At 35.6% G+C, this 21,184-nt stretch overlaps 1 protein-coding gene across 2 annotated transcripts in view; it reads left to right on the top strand.

Annotated features, from left to right (window-relative positions):
* Positions 1-19,480, top strand: part of XPO6 (exportin 6) — a 113,684-nt gene extending 94,204 nt beyond the window's left edge. Inside the window, exons 14-24 of one of the 2 annotated variants that reach the window (XM_003762081.4) lie at positions 130-222; positions 2,375-2,519; positions 6,117-6,263; positions 6,965-7,154; positions 8,400-8,555; positions 9,826-9,940; positions 10,144-10,315; positions 12,579-12,740; positions 14,477-14,575; positions 14,778-15,008; positions 18,710-19,480. In XM_003762081.4, the coding sequence (XP_003762129.1) occupies positions 130-222; positions 2,375-2,519; positions 6,117-6,263; positions 6,965-7,154; positions 8,400-8,555; positions 9,826-9,940; positions 10,144-10,315; positions 12,579-12,740; positions 14,477-14,575; positions 14,778-15,008; positions 18,710-18,811 (1,612 nt within the window). In that variant the 3' untranslated portion in view covers positions 18,812-19,480. Of the gene's footprint in view, positions 1-129; positions 223-2,374; positions 2,520-6,116; positions 6,264-6,964; positions 7,155-8,399; positions 8,556-9,825; positions 9,941-10,143; positions 10,316-12,578; positions 12,741-14,476; positions 14,576-14,777; positions 15,009-15,732; positions 16,516-18,709 lie in introns of those variants that run through there. The other variant, XM_031962829.1, reaches the window with a different exon arrangement.
* The last annotated feature ends 1,704 nt before the right edge of the window (positions 19,481-21,184 follow it).

Below are 21,184 nucleotides of genomic sequence, written 5' to 3'. Positions count from 1 at the left end.
GACTTTTGAAAGCCATTTTAGTGTCCTATTCTGTTATTCTGATATAGCTATTGAATAATATAGTTATTTTCACTATTGCTTTCTATTTTTTGTTCCCGTCTTTCTCATTCCCCTCCCTTGCCCCAACAGATTGGTTAAAGTAACTTTATATGGATCCCAGATAAAATTGTACAACATTGAAACTGCTGTGCCATCAGTATTGAAACCTGACCTCATTGATGTGTGAGTATGGATTTTTTTTTCCATCTATATGTAAAGTTCTATTTTTTAGGTACAAGATTTTCTCTTGACAGAATTTACAGAGTCCAAAGAAGCCCAAGAATGAGAGTGGTATGGAGATGAGAAATATTAATCATAAGTACTCCCCTCTTCACTGTATACACATATGTGCCTTAGGTTTTTTCTTTTCCTTTCCCTTCTTTTTCTTGTCTTCCCTAGTTATCCTTATTCTTTCTCTGTCTCCTTCCTTTTTACTCTTCATCCTTGTCTTCCTTCTCTCTGTACTTTCTTTCCTTTCTTCTCTTTTCCTTTCCCTTTTCCTTTTTTCCTAGTTTTCTGCCTTCTCCCTGCCCTTCTTATTCCCTCTCCTTTTTTTAATCTTCTCCCTTTCTGTTCCTTTTCCTTTCTCTCCTCTTTTCTTTCTTTCTTCCTCCTCTTCTTTGCCTCATCTTATTGCTGTCCTCCATTTCCCCTCTCTTTTCTTTTCTTCATAATCTTCTATCTCTCTTCCCCTTCTTCCCTGTTGGTGCTACTTTCCTCTCTACCTGTAATTTTTCTTCCCTTTCTCTTTCCTTTCCAGCTTTTCCAAGAACATATGTTGCTTTCCTTTTCCATTTCCTGCTGCAGTCTTTACAAGTTTTCTGGATTTGAGGAGTATGAGCAGAATTTAAAGGCATGAATTTCTCATGTCCTAAGATCGATGATGGCTTTCAGTAGTATCCAGCTTTTAAAGAAATCTGAAGTTAGATTCATGGAAAATGTGATAGTAATTCTAGTGGTACTTTGATTTGTCTTGGCCAGAGATATGTATTTCATTTAAGTAAATCAGTAAATACTAGCTAGTGGAGGTAGAACCATATGACCAATTGGTTAAAAATTACAGGGAAGTATATTTCAGCTTAAGATAGAACTTTTAAAAAATTAGAATTCTCTGTAAATGTTGCCTTTTGTGGTAATGAACTCTGTATCACAGATGATTTTCAATTGATGACTAAATGAAAATTTTGGAGGGATTAATTTAGAGAGAAATTATGCTTTGGGTAAGTGTTGAACAAGTAACTTGTAAAGTTACTTCTCAGCTTTAAAATTCTGTGAATCCAATATCTCTTCTTGTCCCACTCCTCCCTCTTACCCCTTGCCCAGGTTCTCCAAGTACTCATCTAGTAATTTTATAAATTTGTATTTGATACATTAAGTAAAATCTTCAAATGGAAAAATAAACTTGGTCATTTTCTTTTTCTTTAGCAATTTATTCTTATAAGGAGGTTAAAGAGCACAATTATCAAGCTGATTTATACACAAAATAACTAGAATAGTACTCCAGATTTTAGATACACTAATGATTATATTTCCTTTAAGTGGGTTTAAGATAGTAATTTTAAAGTATCTTTTGTTTTTTGTTTGTGAGTTTGATTACTATCTCCACTTTTTTGATTCTTGAGGAGGATGTAATATTACTTTTGATTTCTCTTTTATTTAATAATAATTATTTAACTTTAATGATTTATGAGGCACAATGCAAACTCTGGAGAAAGCAAACCTGTTCCTAGGTTTTAAAATTTATCATGTAGCTAGGAGGACACCAGAGCTCCAGAATTTTATTTCTATTTTAGTGCCTTAATAAGGCTCCCTTAAATACCTGTCACTTAAAAAGTATAATTAAAGCTGATTGTAATTGTTAATTAATAATATTTCATAGCTGGCCTTAACTTTTTTTTTTTTTTTTTTTGCTAAGGCAGTTGGGATTAAGTGACTTGCCCAGGGTCACATAGCTAGGAAGTGTTAAATATCTGAGACTAGATTTGAACTCAGGTCCTCCTGACTTCAAGGCTGGTACTCTATCCACTGTGCCACCAAAAAGAACCTTAACTGTTGATGTGAAATTAAGGTAGTAATTTTGAACATTATACATTATTTTACAAGTTGTATTTTTTTAAAAATAACTTTACTATTTTCTTAATTATTACACTGTAAAGTATCCAGCATTTTTCATTTATTTGGTGCTACATGAAAAGGTAATAGCTTTCCACTGTGTCTGTCACATTTTGAAAAAATACCACTTTTGTTGATGGAATTCCTGTTCCAGAAGAAAACTTAGTTGGTGATAGATTATTACCATAAGCTTTAAAATGTAGTCTTCTTTCTCTTTTCCCAGTCATGCTCAGTCCCTGGCAGCGCTCCAGGCTTACTCTCATTGGTTAGCACAATTTTATAGTGAAGCTCATCGACAGAACCCACAGCAGTTCATCTCGCTGGTCTCCACTGCCATGGAAGCAGTCACACCTCTTATTAGTTCCAAGGTATTGAAATATAGAGAGCCAGTTTTGGCTCAGGGTTGGGAGTCAATAAAAATGATTTAAAAATCCACTTTCTTGTGGAAAGGTCAAAAAACTTTTGCAGAAGGCCAGTATTTTCAATAAATGCTCATGTTGAACATCTGTTTGTGTGCACCTGTTGTGCATTTGACCCAGATATATGGGCAGTCCTTACACGTCCATATATAATATTTTATAGCTTTATAATAGATACTTTGTTCAAAACAATCCAAAAAAATAACAAAATTGTGTTATTCAAGTTAAGTGTTTTCCCTTATATTTCAGAACTAGAATTTGGGAGAACCGAGATTTTGTGACTGGTGCTCTTTTTACAAATAAAGTATAATGTCTCCTCAGGCTTATATCTTCTTGCTGCCTTGACTTCATCTTTTGCTAGTCTCTGGTAATGTTTGAATAGGTAAAGGCAGCAGTATATTCATACTCAGGATAGTGTGCTCCATGTGAAGTTATTATTAACCTTGAATGATCTGTTTTAATATTTCAACAGAAGTATTTTATATTTGGAAAAGAGAAGTGGAGGTAGGAAATGCCTATGTTTGATTTTACCTCGCATATTTTTCAGTAAACATCTGTGAACTAGATATAAGGATTTGGACCTATTGTCCTCAGAACTTCTGCTCCTGAATTCATGCTTATAGAGTAAATGTTTTTCTGCTGAAGGAAAGCATGATAAAATGTAATCAAGGAAATATAATCACAGATGGAAAGTATTCACTTCATAATTTTTTGGCATTGTATAGGGAATATTCTCTTAAAAACAGATTTCATGCATACAGATATGGTAAAGGACTTTTCCTCACTGTAAAGATGTAGTTATCATGAAGCATTGTATTGGAAACTATGGTGGAAGCAAAAGATGCCTATGAAAACAATTAGAATAAGATTTTGATTAATATTTATTAATGTCAAAAGTGTTGGGATTCTAATGATTGTAGAAAAGGATTTTGTTCTTAATTATTTCTGGATTCTTGGTTTATATCACTTTTATTTCAGAATATACTTAGAAATGACTTGTCTTTTTCTATGGAATTAGTAAACTCTTGTTAAAATTTCCTTGCTGATTTGAAGGTGGTAGAGGGTTTAAGGAAGTTGTGCAATGGCCTCATGGTAGCAGCAAAAATAATAGAATATACTGAGGATTGCTTCTCTCACCCACCTCCCACCACCTTATACCAAGCCAAATGAATAGCTGCCAGTTGGATAATAATGAGTATAGGGTTAATCATAAAGGTAGAGTGAACAAAGCAAAATTTTCTTGGTTGGTGCCAGAAAGGTCTTGTCATTCTTTCTGTCCTAGGCTAAGAAGTGGTACAACCTGTTACTGCTTAATATTAAAATATTAAAATGTCCTAGGACTTATTAGCTGCAATTCTTTCCCATCTCTCTATTATTTACTTTTTAAAGTTCCATCCATCTTTCAGAATCCAGCTTGAAATACTAGATTATAAACTCCTTGAGATCGAGAACTGGGTTTTAGTTTATCTTTGTATCCCCCAGGGCCTTGCAGATCCATATGGCATGACTTTGTGGGCCTATGATTAAAGTTTCTAGACCTATGTTATTGAATAATGGATCAAAGTCATCCTGAAGGTAGGTTTTTAGTAGAGCTATAGACAACTACTGGCTCTGTTGTACATTTCCAAGGACTTAATGATGACATAGCATGATTACCATATTCACTGTTATCCCAGAACTGTGAAAAATAAATTTAAAATAAAATTGGGATCAAAAAGATCCCAAAAGATTGGAACAATAGGCTGATTCTAAAAGATCAAATTTAATGGGAATACATATAAAGTCCTATACTGGAACAAGAATCGAATAGGAAAAATAGTTAGATGGCAGTTTATTTGAAAGACCTGGGTATTTTAGTGGATTTCAGGATCAACAGGAATCATCAATGTGATATAATAGATTCTGAATTGCATTAGTTAGATATGTAGTGCCTCAGATTAAAAAAAAAATATGATGCTCCTTCTTCTGGTCAAGTCACATAGGAAATGTCTAAGACTTAGACATTTCCTATTTTAAGAAGGTCAGTAAGTCAGAAGGTGATGGTAAAAAGTCCTGAAGGCATGTCATAAAAAGGATTATTTGAAACCAGAAGAAGCGAAGACTTGGAGTTAGGAGAGTAGTGTGTCACAAAAGTGCTATGTGTGCTTTCTTATATTTTAAAGATTATTAGCATGTGGAAGAGGAATTATTATTAGATTTGTTTTTGCTTTACCTTGGAGAACTAAACTATCTAGGACTAGTGGCAAGAAGTAGAGGGAAACAATTTTTGGCTTAACGTAGGGGGAAAGTTCTCATAGTAGAGCTGTTCAAATTAAATAGACTTACCTCTGGTCCTAGTGTATTTTCTGTTATAGGTGTAGGGATGTTGTCTTTGAACAGATCTTGGATAATTATTGTAGGAAATATTGTAAAGGGTATATATGTTTTAGGTAACTTTTGGATTAGATCTCTCAAATCCCTCATAATTCTGAGATTGTGCTTAAGTATCTGAATTGAATGTAAATATGGCCATCATGGTTAAGTGTGATATTTGATTCCTTTATTATTTATCTTTGCTGCTTACTTGGACCTTATCTAAAAATGACTTTTTTTTTTTCCCCATCACTGAATTGTGTTTGTGTTATTACTAATACCTTTCTCTTAATGATTGTAAACTCATGGAATATAGGGACTGTCTTTTGCCTCTTTGTAGGTAATCAGTAGTTATTGGTTTTTCAGACTACCCTATTATCCTAAGGGCATATAAAAAGCCCACATTTGAGTATTAATTATCAGGTACTTAAAGTGCTTAATGTGAATAAGATTCATTATAAGGACAAAACTTTGAGACAGGTTTAAAAAAAAAAGCCTCAGAGGATGGATCGAGTTTGAAATGGAGAGGCAGGGGTGGGGGGAGCACAGAAATGAGAGAAAAATAAAAAAGTTGCAATAAATTATAAATTGTAGATGAGTGGTGTTGAAGCATTAACCTGGAGAATAATTCTTGGGTAGAGTTAGAGAAGACTTCTTAGAGGAAAGATGAGTTTCCCATCTTTGAGAGTATACAAGAGAAAAGGTCATTGCAGGCAGGGAAGTAATGTGACCAAAAGACAGAGTAAGATCAAGTTTGTAATGTATGACTTCATTTGGATAGAGAGGTTTTGATGGGAGAGTATAAAGAGGTAAGTAAGGTAGAGTGGGAATTTTGTGCATAGTTGAGATAACTGAGTGTTTATATTGTAAAGTTTATAGGGAGTTAAATTTAAAAAGGGTGACTGAAAAAAACCTGGCTATGCTATTCAGGATGAATTAAGACAGGCAGAAATGTGTGGCAGAGACTTCTGAAGTATTCCAGATGTGAAGTCTGTGGAAATAATAAGAAAGAGTGGACTCTGAAAGAAATTACAGAGGAAGAATTTCTTATGATTTGAGAGTTATAATTAGGCAACATTATAATTGGAATTTGGTTTAGGAAAGAAAGGAAAAATTAGTGTGTCTTTTAATTAGTATCTACCCTGTATCTAGTTCCAATAAATGGAATTATTGGATTTTGTCATTCTTCCTCAGGTACAGGAGAAATTACTCTTGTCTGCGTGCCATTTACTGGTCTCATTAGCCACTACAGTGCGGCCAGTCTTTCTTATCAGCATCCCAGCAGTTCAGAAAGTATTCAACAGAATCACAGATACTTCTGCCCAGCCACTTGTGGATAAGGTAAGAGTTGAATTAAGTTCTTTGGCTGGGTAATAATCCAGCTCTTGTTCATAATTTTAGATAGATATTTATTTTCATATCTTTCACTAAAAGACTAATTTTTGCAGGTTGTTAGGATTGAACTTCTAAAGTGATCACATTCTAGTATTCTTCCTAGTCTAAACTATTTAGAAAATTCTGGTTTAGGAACAGACTCATACAAAAAGATTTTGCCGCATCATTCTCCTTCAGGAACAGGTATTTTGACTCCAAATGTAAGAGTGTTTACACTTCCTATATGGTGTATAGGGTCTGTTTTTTGAGATTGATAAGATTTTAGATAAACCTCCTTTGTTATCTCATGAGAAGTCTCAAGCTAAAAGTTGGGGTGGGGGAAATAAGCTGTTACTATTTGGAATATTTGGAGGAGGGATAAGAATCTTTAGTATAAATTCAAGGAACTTGAAGGACATTTTCTTTGAAAGTCCCCCAATGACATAATGTATAATTAGTCACTTAGAGAAAGTAATAATTTAAGGCAGGAACATGGTGGTTAAACTTTCTTGTTTGGGCAGTTACAAAGAGGTAGGAGTGGGGTGGAGTCTGTATGTATGTGCATTACTTGTTGAACTTCCATGTTTGTGATTCTGATGCCAGTGTATGTTTGTAGATTCCCATTTTTAAAAAAAGGTACATTAGTTGTTCATGGCTGTCTTTCCTAGGCCCAGGTGTTGGTATGCCGAGCCCTTTCCAATGTACTACTGCTGCCTTGGCCAAACCTCCCCGAAAGCGAGCAGCAGTGGGCAGTGCGTTCAACAAACCATGCTAGCCTCATTTCAGCTCTGACCCGAGACTATCGCCACCTGAAATCCAGTGCCATTGTCCCACAGAGGAAGATGCAGTTGGAAGATAGTAAGTGTATTAGGTTACTGATTAATATAGTGGAATCCTGATAATAGTTCAAAAAATTTTCACAACCATGCTCATATGATCCATATAATAGATGTGGAGGCTATGCAGAAACAGATGTATCTGTATTTCATGGGAGGAGGAAACCAATAAGCCAAAGAGATCAAATGATTTGCATTGAATCCACACAACTAGGTTAGTGGAAAAGTTGTCTACCACATCATTGTACCTGCTTTCTGCAAAGTTGTCTGAATAAGGAGGATCTGCAGCTTCCATGTCATAGCTAACAGTCAAGAGAGTTGATGAACTCAGGAGAGATGGATTTCTTGATTAGTGTTTATGTGTTCATTCTTTCAAGCATGTGAATAAGGTCTACTTTGCAAAGGCTAAATTTAGAGGTACAAATAGATTCAAGTAAGATCATCTCTTTTTGAATCTAATCTTTATTACTATTTTTTGAGTTGCAATTAGAGTTGTGACTTGCTCAGGGTCACACATCTAGGAAGTATTAAGTGTCTGAGACTGGATTTGAACTTGGGTCTTCCTGACTTCAGGGCATAAGACCATCTGTTTTTGAAATATATTCTGAATGTCAGTATTTACCTGGAGTTGAGTTGAGGTAGATGTAGAGCTAAAGGGGACCACAGAAGCCATCTAGTACAGGTCTGATTTTATAGATGATGAAGCTAGAGTTTTAGGGTGTTAAGTAGGAAGATTAAAAGAGTTGTATGGTCATCTGGGTTGAGAACCCCCGAGAGAAGATTTGATCCTTGTGCCTCTGACTCTGAAGCCAGTGCTCATCCTCTGGACCATGTTGTTGTCTAGATCTGAAAGAAAAAATTATATATGTGATTACTGTACTCTTGCCTAAAATAGCTACCTTGTCTCTTTAGTTAGTTTGATTACCACTATATTTATGTAGATATCTGCCTCCTTAAAGGTAATTTTGGTATTTTTTTCTGTGAACTTTGTTTTGGTGAGTGGGGCTCAACAAGCAAATGAATTGATCAGGATGCTAAGATGTTTAGCAATTAAGTTTTTTAAGAAGTGGATTGCAATTGAGTGTGTTTTAACATTTTTATCTTGCAAGGTACATACCTAGTCAATAAAGACTTGATTTGTTCCCATAGAGAGGCTGCTGAATGAATGTTATACCTGATAACTGAACAAATTTATACTTTCTCATATTACTTACTTGGTCTCTTCTTGGAACACACCATAATATGTAACTTAAATCTTGATTTGCAGCTAAAGTGATTATCCACCAGACACTTAGTGTCTTAGAAGATATCGTGGAAAGTATCTCTGGGGAAGCTACAAAGTCTCGACAGATTTGTTATCAATCGCTACAAGAATCTGTTCAGGTCTCATTGGCTCTTTTTCCAGCTTTTATTCATCAGTCAGGTATGAATGAGCTCCAAGGCTTTCAGTGATTTATGGGGCTAATGAGAATGAGAGTTGTTAAGAATTCCTTTGAAGAAAACTGGGTTAGTAAAAGTACAGTGCTTCAACTTGCTACATGGAATGAGAATCAACATGAAAAATGATTATTTTCTCTTTGGTGTGTGGTTCTGAAAGTATAGAATCTAATAAGACAGATTTGTTATGTTTTATGAGTATGAGTCAAATGGAGGACTCTTCTTTTTCTATCAACCATTATCACCTTCAGTTTTCTTTAGTCTCTGTTATCTCTAACATGGGAAATGGAGGTAGATGAAATAATTTGGATTTAATGTGAGAATAAAACTTCTATCTTCAGAATGACAATTTTCAGAATGACATACAGCAAGTGTTGTCTTAGTCCTAGAGGCGTAAAGTGTTTTAGCCATATGAACTTAAGTTTACATGTCTTTTTGGCATGGTATTTTGAATTACATTAAAGTAATTCAGGAATATTTCAGTCAACAAATATTTGTTGAGTGTTTCTTATTTGCAAAGAATTTATATTATCTGGGAAAGCGTGTATCAAATAAGGAAATTTCTCATTAGGGAATGAAGGGCATTACATGTAACTAATATTTTCTATAATTCTTTTTTCACCCAATAGTATTTTATATTTTTCCAAAACATGTAATAATTTTCAACATTCATTTTTGGTAAAACTTTGTGTTCTAAATTGTTCTCTCTCTCTCCTCTTCTCCCCTTTTCCCCAAGACAACGAACAATTTGATATAAATTAAATATAATTTATTCCTTTTAAACATATGTAATTCATTTTTAAAATATGAATCATGTATTCATTAGCTACTTATTCCCTAAACTCAGATATTTTTGACTATAGATAGAAATTGATAAAGCCCTCTCCTATGTTAACACAAATACATCTCTCTCAGTATGAGTACACCACGGAATCTGCATTGGAAACGATCTATCATAGTTAAGGACTAAGGAATTTGTTTGACTTCCAAAGGAACTTTTAATTTCTACAAAGAGTATTTAAACAGATCATTCCAAAGGTCTTCTCTCAGTGGCCCTTAAGTCTTTTTCTCCTTTCCTGTATTGCTTACAGTAGTGTCAGTGGATGGATGTCTTAGTATAAGGAATTCAGGGAAAATGACCATAGGGCTTAGAATTGGCCATAGAGTTTGTAGAAGAGAGTTCATGAAGCATAGGGCATTTATTAGATATGGCTGATGAGATGCTGAGTTTGATTGGTTTATTTTGTGTTTATTAGATGTGACTGATGAGATGCTGAGTTTCTTCCTTACCCTGTTTCAAGGCCTTAGAGTACAGATGGGTGTGCCTTTTACAGAACAGATCATACAGACCTTTTTAAACATGTTTACCAGGTAACTGCAGATAAATTAGTTATATATTTCTATGGCTGCTTCAAGCTTCATAAAAAATGTTTGAATTATAACAAGTAACTCAATATATTACAAGTTTTTAATTCTTCTGCTTGTTGCTTTGAGAACTGCATTGATTTGTACCATAAAAAATTTCTTGTGTTTCAATGTCTTCCCCCTCTTCCCCTCTTCTCTCATTTCTTTAGAGAACAATTAGCTGAAAGCATTCTCCATGAAGGGAGTACTGGCTGTCGGGTGGTTGAGAAATTTCTTAAGATCCTCCAGGTGGTAGTGCAAGAACCTGGCCAAGTGTTCAAGCCTTTCCTTCCAAGCATCATTTCACTATGCATGGAGCAGGTTTGCCCCATTATAGCTGAGGTAAGAGCCTGGGAGCAGATGGGGAAACCTTTTTAAGTTTTTAGATCAAGTGCTTGAAGTCTTCCTGCCTACCACTCCTTCACATTTTTTTTCTCTTTAAAAAAATTATTTTAATCTTAAATACAAAAAAGGAAAAGGGAAAAAAAAAACTATTACTATGTACACAGTAGAACATGAGAGAATTGAAAATATAAAGCACTAAATTTCCATTTCAAGAAAATATTTATAATAAATACAATACATTATGTTCAGAGCTGTCCCATTTTTCTTGCTTTCCTTGTAGGTTTTTTGTTGTTGTTGTTGTTGTTCTCTGCTGTGTAATCTTTACCTTATTCTTCCCCGTCCTCCTAAGAAGCTGTAATTAAGTGCAGATATACACATACACATACACAGTTACATAGATATCCATACTGATACACAGATACATTTATATGTGTCTATGTGAGACTCAACTGGGCCCATTTGTCCTGGTTTCTCTGAAGGTAGACAATTTTCCCTCCTAAATCCCAAGTCTTCCTATATTTTTTTAAATCCACCAACTCATTTCCTACACTGTAGCAATATAATATTCTAACCTTATACATCTAGTAATTTTAAATAGTTTAAAACAATATTGATTAGTATGGCTGACATATAGTATAGTTTCTTCTCTTGATTAAATCTTATTTTATTTTAACTTTGAGATCATGATTACTACTCCTGCCTTTTTTACATAATAAATTCTACTCCTGATCTTCATTTTATGTTTGTGTATATCTCTTTATTTTCTATCCCTCCTGATTCCTCTCCTTCACATTTTTAGTGGTGAGGAACTTGGTTTGGAAATTAACTATGGGAAGAGATTCATTAGAAAGTTTCAAATTACAGAGAAATGAATTTATTTTAACTTGTATAAAAAAAAAATGGATCAGTGGTGATTGTTGGGAAAGATTTTAATAGCTTTTAGTCATTAACTTGTGCTTCCTCTACTCTTGCTGGCCTAAGTTTTGTGTATATGGTTTTCATGCACAAGTCTATAATTATATCTTTAAGCTAGTTAAATATGTGAAAGCTAGTATGATCTTAGAATTCTTAGCCTCTGCACTGTGATTTAGTTGGACCTTAATAAATTAATGTGATCCCTCAAGAAACCTATTCTTAAGATAAAATGTTCCATTATCTTGGGATAGTGTCTTACTAGTAATTAGATAATATGGACTTAGGGTAAGGGTGAGGGGAGGGCAGCTTATTGAGAAAGTCGCTGTTGTTGCAGTGATAATATACGTGTGTGTATTTATTAAATGATAGAAACTCTGTACATTATGGTTATGTCCTATCCCTGTATGAGAGAGCATGTTCTGGTATAGTAGAAGCTAGAGATTAACTTGTGCTTGTTATGACACCCGTTCTAAATCTAGACCTTTGCTTTTTACCTCTGAGATTTAATCATTTTTATAAGGCATTAAGAACTGGCTAATAGTGTTACATCTACACCCCACGTGTCAAAGAGGATTTATTCCTCTTTAAAAAATATCTCTTTACACTGGCCACCTTGGTAACTGTCAAGTACTTGTGTTTTCCTGGAAACTTAGATCTTTCTATCCTGTGGATATTCATTCAATAAGTGCTGACCTGGTTCCATAATTTATATTTCATATGGCCAAAAAGCTTCTTTAGGTAGGTAGGAAAGGAAAAGACAGTAACATTTACTAAGAGTATTAAATGTAATCTGGTTAGTTTTTGAAGCAGAGAAATCAATAAATAACTCTCATTCCTGCCTCCCCTCAGAAGTCCTCTTGAGTACAACTGTAAGATAGGAGAGTTAGGAGGCATACACCTGAGCTTGAGCACACATCCTACTCACCCTCTGATTTTCTTTAGTTCTTTGGGCAAGTCACCTCCTGGACTTTTTCATTTGTAAATTTTTGTGTAATAAAAATAAATTTTATTGCTTTTCCAACCTCACAGGGCTTTGGTGAAGAAAGCATTTTGTAGAATGCTGTATGAACATGACCAATTATAATTATTAGGTTGAGACTGTTGCCAACTCCTTCAAAAGAAAAGTTCTAAATTGGTTTTCAAATCTTAGCCCAGATTTGACTCATGATTAAGCCAAAACAGTCCTAGTTGATTTCAGTTGAGGATTCAAGTGGAGTTTCTCCCCCCTTACCCCCAAAACATATCTCTCAGGAGTTGTGGTTTTATAGTAACCAGACAACTCAACTGCCTTTGATGTGAATAGTATCCCTCTTAGAGAATTTAATGGCATTTCTATGTTTTCCAGCGTCCTTCTCCTGATGTGAAAGCTGAATTATTTGAACTACTCTTCCGGATTCTTCATCACAACTGGAGGTATTTCTTCAAGTCTAGTGTCCTGGCTAGTGTCCATAGAGGAGTTACAGAAGAGCAGATGGAAAATGAAGTACAATTCAGTGCCATCATGCAGGTAATTTGAAAACCCTTGCAGTTGATCCCTTCAGTGTAGAATAAGAGTTTAGAAAGTATTCTTGAGAAAGTTATGAATTAGTTTTTTGTGTCATAGATTCTGTTGAATGAAACCTCAGAACCCCTTCTTAGAATAATATTTTAAAGTTCATAAAATAGATAGGGTTGAGAAGGAGACCAGTTATACTTAGTTATTAAAGTATTTAAAAAACTAGTTTTTGGACCCTAGGTAAATAACTCCCTTGTCTGATAGCTGCCTTGAACTAAGACCCAAAAGCATAAGGCTAATTTAATTTTTGTTGTTGTTTTATTTATATATGAAAATGGAAAAAATATTACATTTAGTTTTTACTGAATAAGTTAAACTGATGTCTTGCTATATTTTATAATTGAATCATCTTTTCCTCCGAGTTAGTTTAAAGTTACAAGTTAAACTTCTTGCCTGTCTTTTTGTAGTTATCTCTTCCAAGGAGACAAGAAGTTTGGTACTAGCAAAGATTACAGGATTTACTAAAAGTTCTTTTATTACTTAGTAAGTGTCTTTGCAGCCTGCTCCTCCCACTCCAGCCCTCTTGGTCTATCTTATAGAATTTATCTCTTTAACAAGCTTCACAATGTCCCATTCCCAGAGGCTTAACATAGTTCAAGGATACAATATGTTAAAGGTCGTAGGAAGCTCCCCTGTATTTTCAATTCTTATATCAATTAAGTTGAAATCCCCATAATTTCCTTTCCCCATCAAAGAGTAATAACTCCTTTTTTAAATTATAGCTTTTGTTTCAACTTTTCCCCTCCTTTTCCTCACCCCCTCCCCCAGATGGCAGTTTGACCAATACATGTTAAATATGTTAAAGTATAAATTAAATACAATATATGTATACATGTCCAAACAGTTATTTTGCTATACAAAAAGAATCAGACTTTGAAATAGTGTATAATTAGTCTGTGAAGGAAATCAAAAATGCAGGCGGAGAAAAATAGAGGGATTGGGAATTCTATGTAGTGGTTCATAGTCATCTCCCAGAGTTCTTTTGCTGGGTGTAGCTGGTTCAGTTCATTAGAGTAATAACTCTTAATCCATAATTTTTTCAGGGAGAAGGGAGAATCAGACTATCTCTACCATTTCCATACCCAAGAAGTTACTAGGATTATAAATTGTGATAGGGCAGTCTGATGAGGAGCTGTGAAGTTTGTTCATAATAGTCATGGTTAGGAGGTAATATATAAATAATACAATCTAAAGAGAGTTATATTCATTGAGTAGAACATAAGGGTTTTAGGATAGGCTTGCAGACTCAGGTCTTCCTCAAGGTATTATTGAAGTTAATATTAAAAAATGGACTAGGAGATTTTATCTCATTTGAACAAGTGCAATTTAATTCATCACAAATTTATTAAATCACTACTGTATATAAGACACAACGCAAGGTATAAAAGACAAAAAAGTAGTCCTTAGCCTCAAGTAGTTTATCCTCTACTATAACGTAGATACATTTTTTTAAAAATGTTAATATGGTCATCTGAAGGAGGAAAATTAAGATGAGAGAAAATATTGAGAAGTTGAAACTGAAAGAATAGTATGGAATAGTTAGAAAGTTAGTCATATAGGTAGATTTAACAAGAAAACTGTGCTCTTCAGATCTCTTGTGAACTTTAAACAAATTCCTTCAAAATGGTTTCAATCTGTTCTTGAGATTTTTTGCTTCTATTTCTATAAAAGTTCATTTTATTTCCTAGGCTTTTGGACAATCTTTTCTCCAGCCTGATATCCATTTATTTAAACAAAATCTCTGTTACTTGGAGACTCTGAACACCAAGCAGAAGTTGTATCATAAAGTAAGTTCTGCTCTTCCTTTAGAAATGTTCTTATTGGTTAGATATGTAGATGTGAGATTCCATTCTTTTAGATTAGTAATTTTTTGAGAACTTGAGAAAGTCTGACATTTGCATACCTGCCTGGGGAGGACTAAAAAGCAGAGATTCCCTGATGCTACCTGTGGCTGTACATATTGAAAATTGTTGTCTTTTCTACCTGCAGAAGATCTTTCGGACCACCATGCTGTTTCAGTTTGTGAATGTGCTGCTTCAAGTCCTGGTCCACAAGTCACATGACCTGCTACAAGAAGAGATAGGGATTGCCATTTACAACATGGCTTCAGTTGACTTTGACAGCTTCTATGCGGCCTTCCTCCCAGAGTTTCTCGCTAGCTGTGATGGTGTGGATGCCAACCAGAAAAATGTTCTGGGGAGGAATTTCAAAATGGATCGGGTGAGAGGACAGAGAGGCCAGGCCACAGGGAAGGGCGGGTTTGGGCACCCTCATGGCCAGAGGCACCGGTCCCTCAGAGGGAGGTTGTGTCACTCCAGTCCCAGGGATGGTAAGGATCTGAATAGTCAGCTTCTACTAACACTTAGCTTGCCAGGGATTGATGTAGAACCTACCAGCTTTTCTCAGCTTGACTTTGCACTTTCTCTTGCTTTTGGCTTTGAGGAAGGAAGCGTTCTGTGAAATTGATTAGTGTTTCTGACTTAGTTTAACTAACCAATTTGAGGGGCACGTTAGGTAAGAGACCCATTGCTGGGGGGTAGTCACTTCCTGAGCTTCGGGAACGCTCTGCTTGGAGGTGCTGGTGTTAGTCCAGTGCCTGGCGTATTGTAATTGCTTAGTAAAGGCTATCTAAATTTATCTATCTGAACAACAGGCGTGTCTTATAGGACCAGTATAAAAGCTTTGCTGAAGCTAAAATTATCACCTAGCCTATGTCTCCCAGAAAAGTTATAGGTATGCATTTATTTAGTCATAAAATTTGTATTCCTTAATGTTGTAATGTTAACTCCAGACCCTATGGTCATCAAAACATGAAAATTAAATACTTGACTGATTATATATTTCCCTAGGTATTAAAGGTTAGCTGATTCGTCTCTTAACGTGGCTTTTACTTAGGGTTCTTTATCAGTCTTTCCAGTATTCTTCACACTATTAACTAATGTAGCCATGCAGGTCAGAGAAGTATTTGTCTGCCTCCTTTGCCATTTGCCTGACTGTTTCTGAACTGGAGCCATTGAAGAAAGAAGAGGAGGTCCAGGCAGGTGTCTTGTGCAGTTCCTTTAGCCCTTTCATTGTGACAGTAGCCACAGGAAAGTTAGAGGTGGAAACAGATTGCAGTCCCTGTTTGTTAGCAGCACAGGCTACATGTCATGCTAACTGGGCCTCAGGCTGATGGACACACCAGCTAATTTCCCTCATTGTTATCCTAACTTCCAGCTTGTCGTCCTTGGCAAGACTGGTTTTAGTTGTCTGGTCATAATTATTGACCTCTTGTGGGAAAGCCATTGTTGCTTTATTGCAGTCTGTTTTTTATCTCTCTTTCCCTATGTAACAAAGAAATAGAACTTCCTTTTTTCTTCTTAATGTCTGATAGATATTGAAGAGTACATATCCATAGTATATAATAAATTACAGCGACCTCCTCCCATTCTTTTTCTCCTTTGATTTTCTTTATTCCCATAGCCTTTTGCGGTTTCTTCGAGTTCTCTGGTTTTTTGGCTTACCCTCTGCTCTTAAACTTGAGATTTTTCCTGTATCTTTTAGTTGTTTCTTCTCTTTTTCCTTGAGTTTTGTATGTGTTTTCAGTTTTCTCTTTTTTTCTTAGATATTCTGATCTTTATCATAGAGAACATGATTCATTCTGTTCTTACTGAGGCTCTGAAATTCACCGTACTATCATTATTTTCAGTCCAAATTACATCAACTATTGATGCTCACTTTCCAATGCTATTTTCTTTCTTTTTTCTTTTTTAAATTCTATAAATTTCCAAATTCTCATTTTCCACCTTTTTTTTTTTTTTTTTTTTTGGTATGGTGATTGTTAGAGGTGTCTCAGATAGGAATATAAGACTTAGGAAAAAAAGACTGCAAAGAGGTTTCTACCTCATTTGGGCATATGTTGGAGTCAGTATATGTCCTTGGAATACTTGATGACAAAATCAGTCATCAAAATGGGTTCTTATCTTAATAGGCCCTAGGAAATAATCCAATGATATCTTGTCACAAATAACATAAGGTTTCTCTAGTTACTGAAAAAACTTGTAAGGAAATTTTGACTTTTGATTCTTCTTCCTTAATTTCCAATCAATTTTAGAAGTCTCAAAATGGTCATCAGCCTTTTGAGCTCATTAGATCAGTAAAAAGATACTTGGTAGCCACTTGTGAATGTTAGTTCGCTCAAGAGATGGTGTCGCTATTATTTTTGAGGAACAGCCAGTTTCCTTATTCAGATTCCTGTGGGCTATATCTCATATTTATATACTTATTTGTCTAATAGACACGTGGTAAAGAGGATCATATCTTTTGTATTCAGGATCTAGCAACTTTATCTGTTGCTAGAATTTCTTCCTATATATCATTCAATACTTCAGTTGAGAATTTTATTGAGAATATTTCTTTTATGATGCAAAACCCAGTGCACCATGCCTGTTTCCTTTGGCTATCCTCTCTATGGCTACCGAAGATTACAGATTTAGAGTTGGAAAAAGACCCAAGAATTCATCTAATCTGCAACATCATTTCACAGATGAGAAAACTAAGGCTCAGAGAAGTTAGTAAGTGACTTACTCCAGCTCACACAGGTGGTATGTAGCAGAACTGGGATTCCTCTTAACTCCAGATGCTGCTCTTTGGTCTGTACCACCTCGTTTGTCCTACTGAAAATTTTCAGGTGTTCAGAGAAAGCCTCAGAGGAGAAGGAATCAGCAATGATAATGATAGACAGTTGAACTTTTCCTTAGAAATTTTCACCCATTTCCTTTAGTGGGGATTTAAATCTCCCTACAAGTCAGGTAGTGTGGCAGTAATTCTTTGCTTGTGAGAAGAAACTGGAGTTGTTAAGGGAAAATAAGGGGAAAAATTGGGGTGGAGTGTTGCCTGGTATATTTGTTGAATTTATGATGCTGTGATTTGCTGAAACCCCTGTGGTTTGCCTTTACAAAGTCCAAATTACATCAACTATTGATGCTCACCTTCCAATGCTATTTTCTTTCTTTTTTCTTTTTTAAATTCCATAAATTTCCAAATCCTTTCTTGTGAGGATTGGTCCCTTGAGCTTTAACACTTAAATATAGTTTCTAACCGTGTTCTCTACCCAGTAGAAATGTTGTAGAAGTAATTTGCATGGGGTGGAAAGGTCACACTACATAATCTTTCAACTTTAGTTCTGTGACTCTTGTGTGTTAAGTTTTGTGCTCACACGCATGCATGCGTGTGTGCCTGCATCTGTGTGTATTTAATTTTTTGTTTTTCTATCTATATTGATAAAATTGACTTTAAAAAAGCTTTGTCTATTATCTCAGGAAGGAGCTGCTCATATTAGCTCTTTGGGAGACACTATTTAGGGGCAAGACTTATGCAGGGACTTGACTTTTAGTGAAGGGGGGATACTAAGTAGGTGGAAAGAAAGATTCCTTTTTCAGGAAGTTTTTTTTTTTTTTTTTTCTCTGTGTGGTATTTTTGTGTAACTGGTTTCTTTTGTGATGACAGACTGAAGTAAGTTGTTAAAATTCCAAACTGGTGTCCCATTTTATCTGAAGAGGCCTCACTCCCATTTTTTCAACTCATTTTTCTTATATAATGAGCAGCCTGTGTTTAGAGAGGAAACTTATACTGATCTGACCAAGAATTATAGATTAAATTTCAGATTTAATATATATTGCATTTAGAAGACTAAAGGTAATTCATTTTTCATAGAAGGTGGACTGAGAATTGTAGACAAAGCTTTTAATCCCTCTTGATCCTACATGGTTTAACAGATCTGGACCATCCTAAGACCACACAGAGAATGTAGTGTTGGGGTAGGGAGACTGACAAAGGGAGGGAATCCTTACTCTATTTATAAACCACATTCTTTTTTGAGTTAATGGGGTTTATTCCTCCAGGTCTGTTAGTTGCTACAGCTATATCTTTCTATCTTTCAGGACCTGCCATCGTTCACCCAGAATGTGCACCGACTAGTAAATGATCTTCGCTACTACAGACTTTGCAATGACAGTTTGCCCCCTGGCACAGTGAAGCTATAGTGTCTGCACTGGACCCTTATTCTGTTTACTGTCCCAACAGATCTGTACTTCTGCCGCTGCTGCCACCACCACCTCCACCTCCCTTCTCTCAGACCTCTTTGGGGCACACCATGGACACATGTTGGTGAATTTGCACCCTGGGCTCCATCTACAACCTAACCCCCTGTGCCCTACCCTTTGTTCCTGCCTCAGCCCCAGGTGACTCACCAGCACTGTCTTCAGGATGTGTCTTAACACCAATTGTAGTTACCAGGGCATTTGGAGAGGACGGAGAGTCATGTTGTCAGGTATTAGGGTCTTAGCACTTTCTGTGACGTCCGGAGATTTCAGTGGGTGGTCTGTGCAGATCATGTGTATATCAATCATGAGGCAGAAACGCCAAAGACAACTTAAGACATTTGTACCTTCGCATCATTCCGCCTTCTTGCACCTCCTCCCTCCTCCCAAGGCTGTCGAAGGAGAAATGTGACATCAGAACTGTTCTGGCACTTCTGTCACTCCCTATTCTCTCCTGTCTCACCCTTCCCCTTCCTTTCTTCCCTACCCATTTACGTCTCTGCTATTTGCAGAGATTAGAAAGACTTATGTTTTTGTTATTGTTTTCTCATCATTCCATTGTGATACTAAGATGCTTAATGGAAATAAAATGCTTATGTTGTTGTTTTAAAAGCTGGCAAAATTAATTCTCTTTCCACAAATAATACCTAGTGGGTTAGCATGCTGAAAACCTAGTAGGAGGCAGAAGATCTGGAAACCCTGAAATTAAAAGTTAACTCTTGAGCCTCTTAATCTTTGCTAATGCAGAGTTGATTTTCCAGACATTGTTCTGAGTGGTGGGGCTGCAAGGGGTACACTGAGGGATGTATATAGGATCATATTAGGCCTCTTGCTGTTTGGATGGAGCAAATGTCTTGTCAGTTTGGGATAATACTGAATTATTTTGTGGATAATAGATAGTCATAAGTGACTTTAAACAAGAATATGGTTGGCAGATGAATGTAAATGCTACCCACTTCCTTTTGGGGAGTGAATCTTGGCAATTTTAATTACCCAATCATATCTCATTTTAGAGGTCCTCTAGCCACACAGCTGTATATGTGTATATGTGGTTGGGGTGGAGTGTAGTGGACCAGAGCAGAATAAGATTTGGGGTCTTGAGCAATATTCTGTGGCACTTAACTTTCCAAATAAAGAAATCTCAGATACTCAGAATTAGAAGGGATTTCAGAGGACATCTAATTTAGCCTGTATCTTAAGAAGGATTTCTTCTACAACAACCTACCCAACAAATGGTGTTCTGCCTTTTTTTTTTTTTAAAAGACTTCAAGTAATGGATGATCTATTGATTTCCAAGATAGTCCGTTCCATTTTGGGATAGTATTTTTAAGAAATTTATCGGAGCAGGTAGGTGGTACAATGGAGAGAGCACTGGCCCCTGAAGTAAGGAGAACCTGAGTTCAAGTTGATCTTAGACACTTAATATTTATTATCTGTGTGATCTTGGACGAGTCATTTAACATTTAATCCAATTGCCTCAGGAAAAAAAAAAAAATGAAAAATTTTTTTTCCTGGTTTAAATTTGCTTTTTTGGCAACTTTTACCCATTTCTCATATTTTTATCTTCTGGGGCCAAGGAGAACATGTTTAATACCTCTTCCAGACAACTGTCTTTCAAATTCTTAAAGATCACTATTATGTCTCCCTAACCCTCAACCTTTTCTTTTACAATTTTTTTCATCCAAACTTCATATGGCAAGGATTTAGTTATCTTGAGTGGTCCTCTTTAATTTATCATTGCTCTTCCTACACTGTGATACTCATAGATGAATACTGTATTCATGTGTGCCTGGAAGGGCAAAGTATAGTGGGACCATTAGTGGGACCATCATCTACTGGACACTGCCTCTTAAAGCAGCCTAAGATTTGTTATCTACCAAGTTTATCTCACTATTGTGAAATAATCACTCACAGGGCTTTTTACTTGGAATATATAAAAAACAATAGCACAAAACAGATAAGCATTTATTTGGAAGCAATAACATAATGCCATGGCATAATTATTTTTATCTATCTAAAAGCTTATTTCTATTCTGATTTCCCTTAAAGAATAATAATTGTTTAAAAAAAAAAAAAGCAAAAAAGATTTCTTGTCCTCAGTATTGCACTGTTGGCTCATATTGAACTTGTAGCCTACTAAAACCCACAAGTATTTCCAGATGTATTGCTGTCTGGCTATGCCTCTTCCTTTTTAGTTTTGTGAAGCTGATGTTTTAAACTCCCAGGCAAAACTTCATTTATCCCCATTAAATTTTATCACTTTAAATTTGACTCAATTTGACCTTTGGAGATTTAAAAAAAAATTCACTATCAACC

Source organism: Sarcophilus harrisii, chromosome 1 (assembly GCF_902635505.1).
Source record: "Sarcophilus harrisii chromosome 1, mSarHar1.11, whole genome shotgun sequence".
NCBI classification, from domain to species: Eukaryota; Metazoa; Chordata; class Mammalia; order Dasyuromorphia; family Dasyuridae; genus Sarcophilus; species Sarcophilus harrisii.
This window is presented reverse-complemented; position numbering and strand designations above follow the sequence as displayed.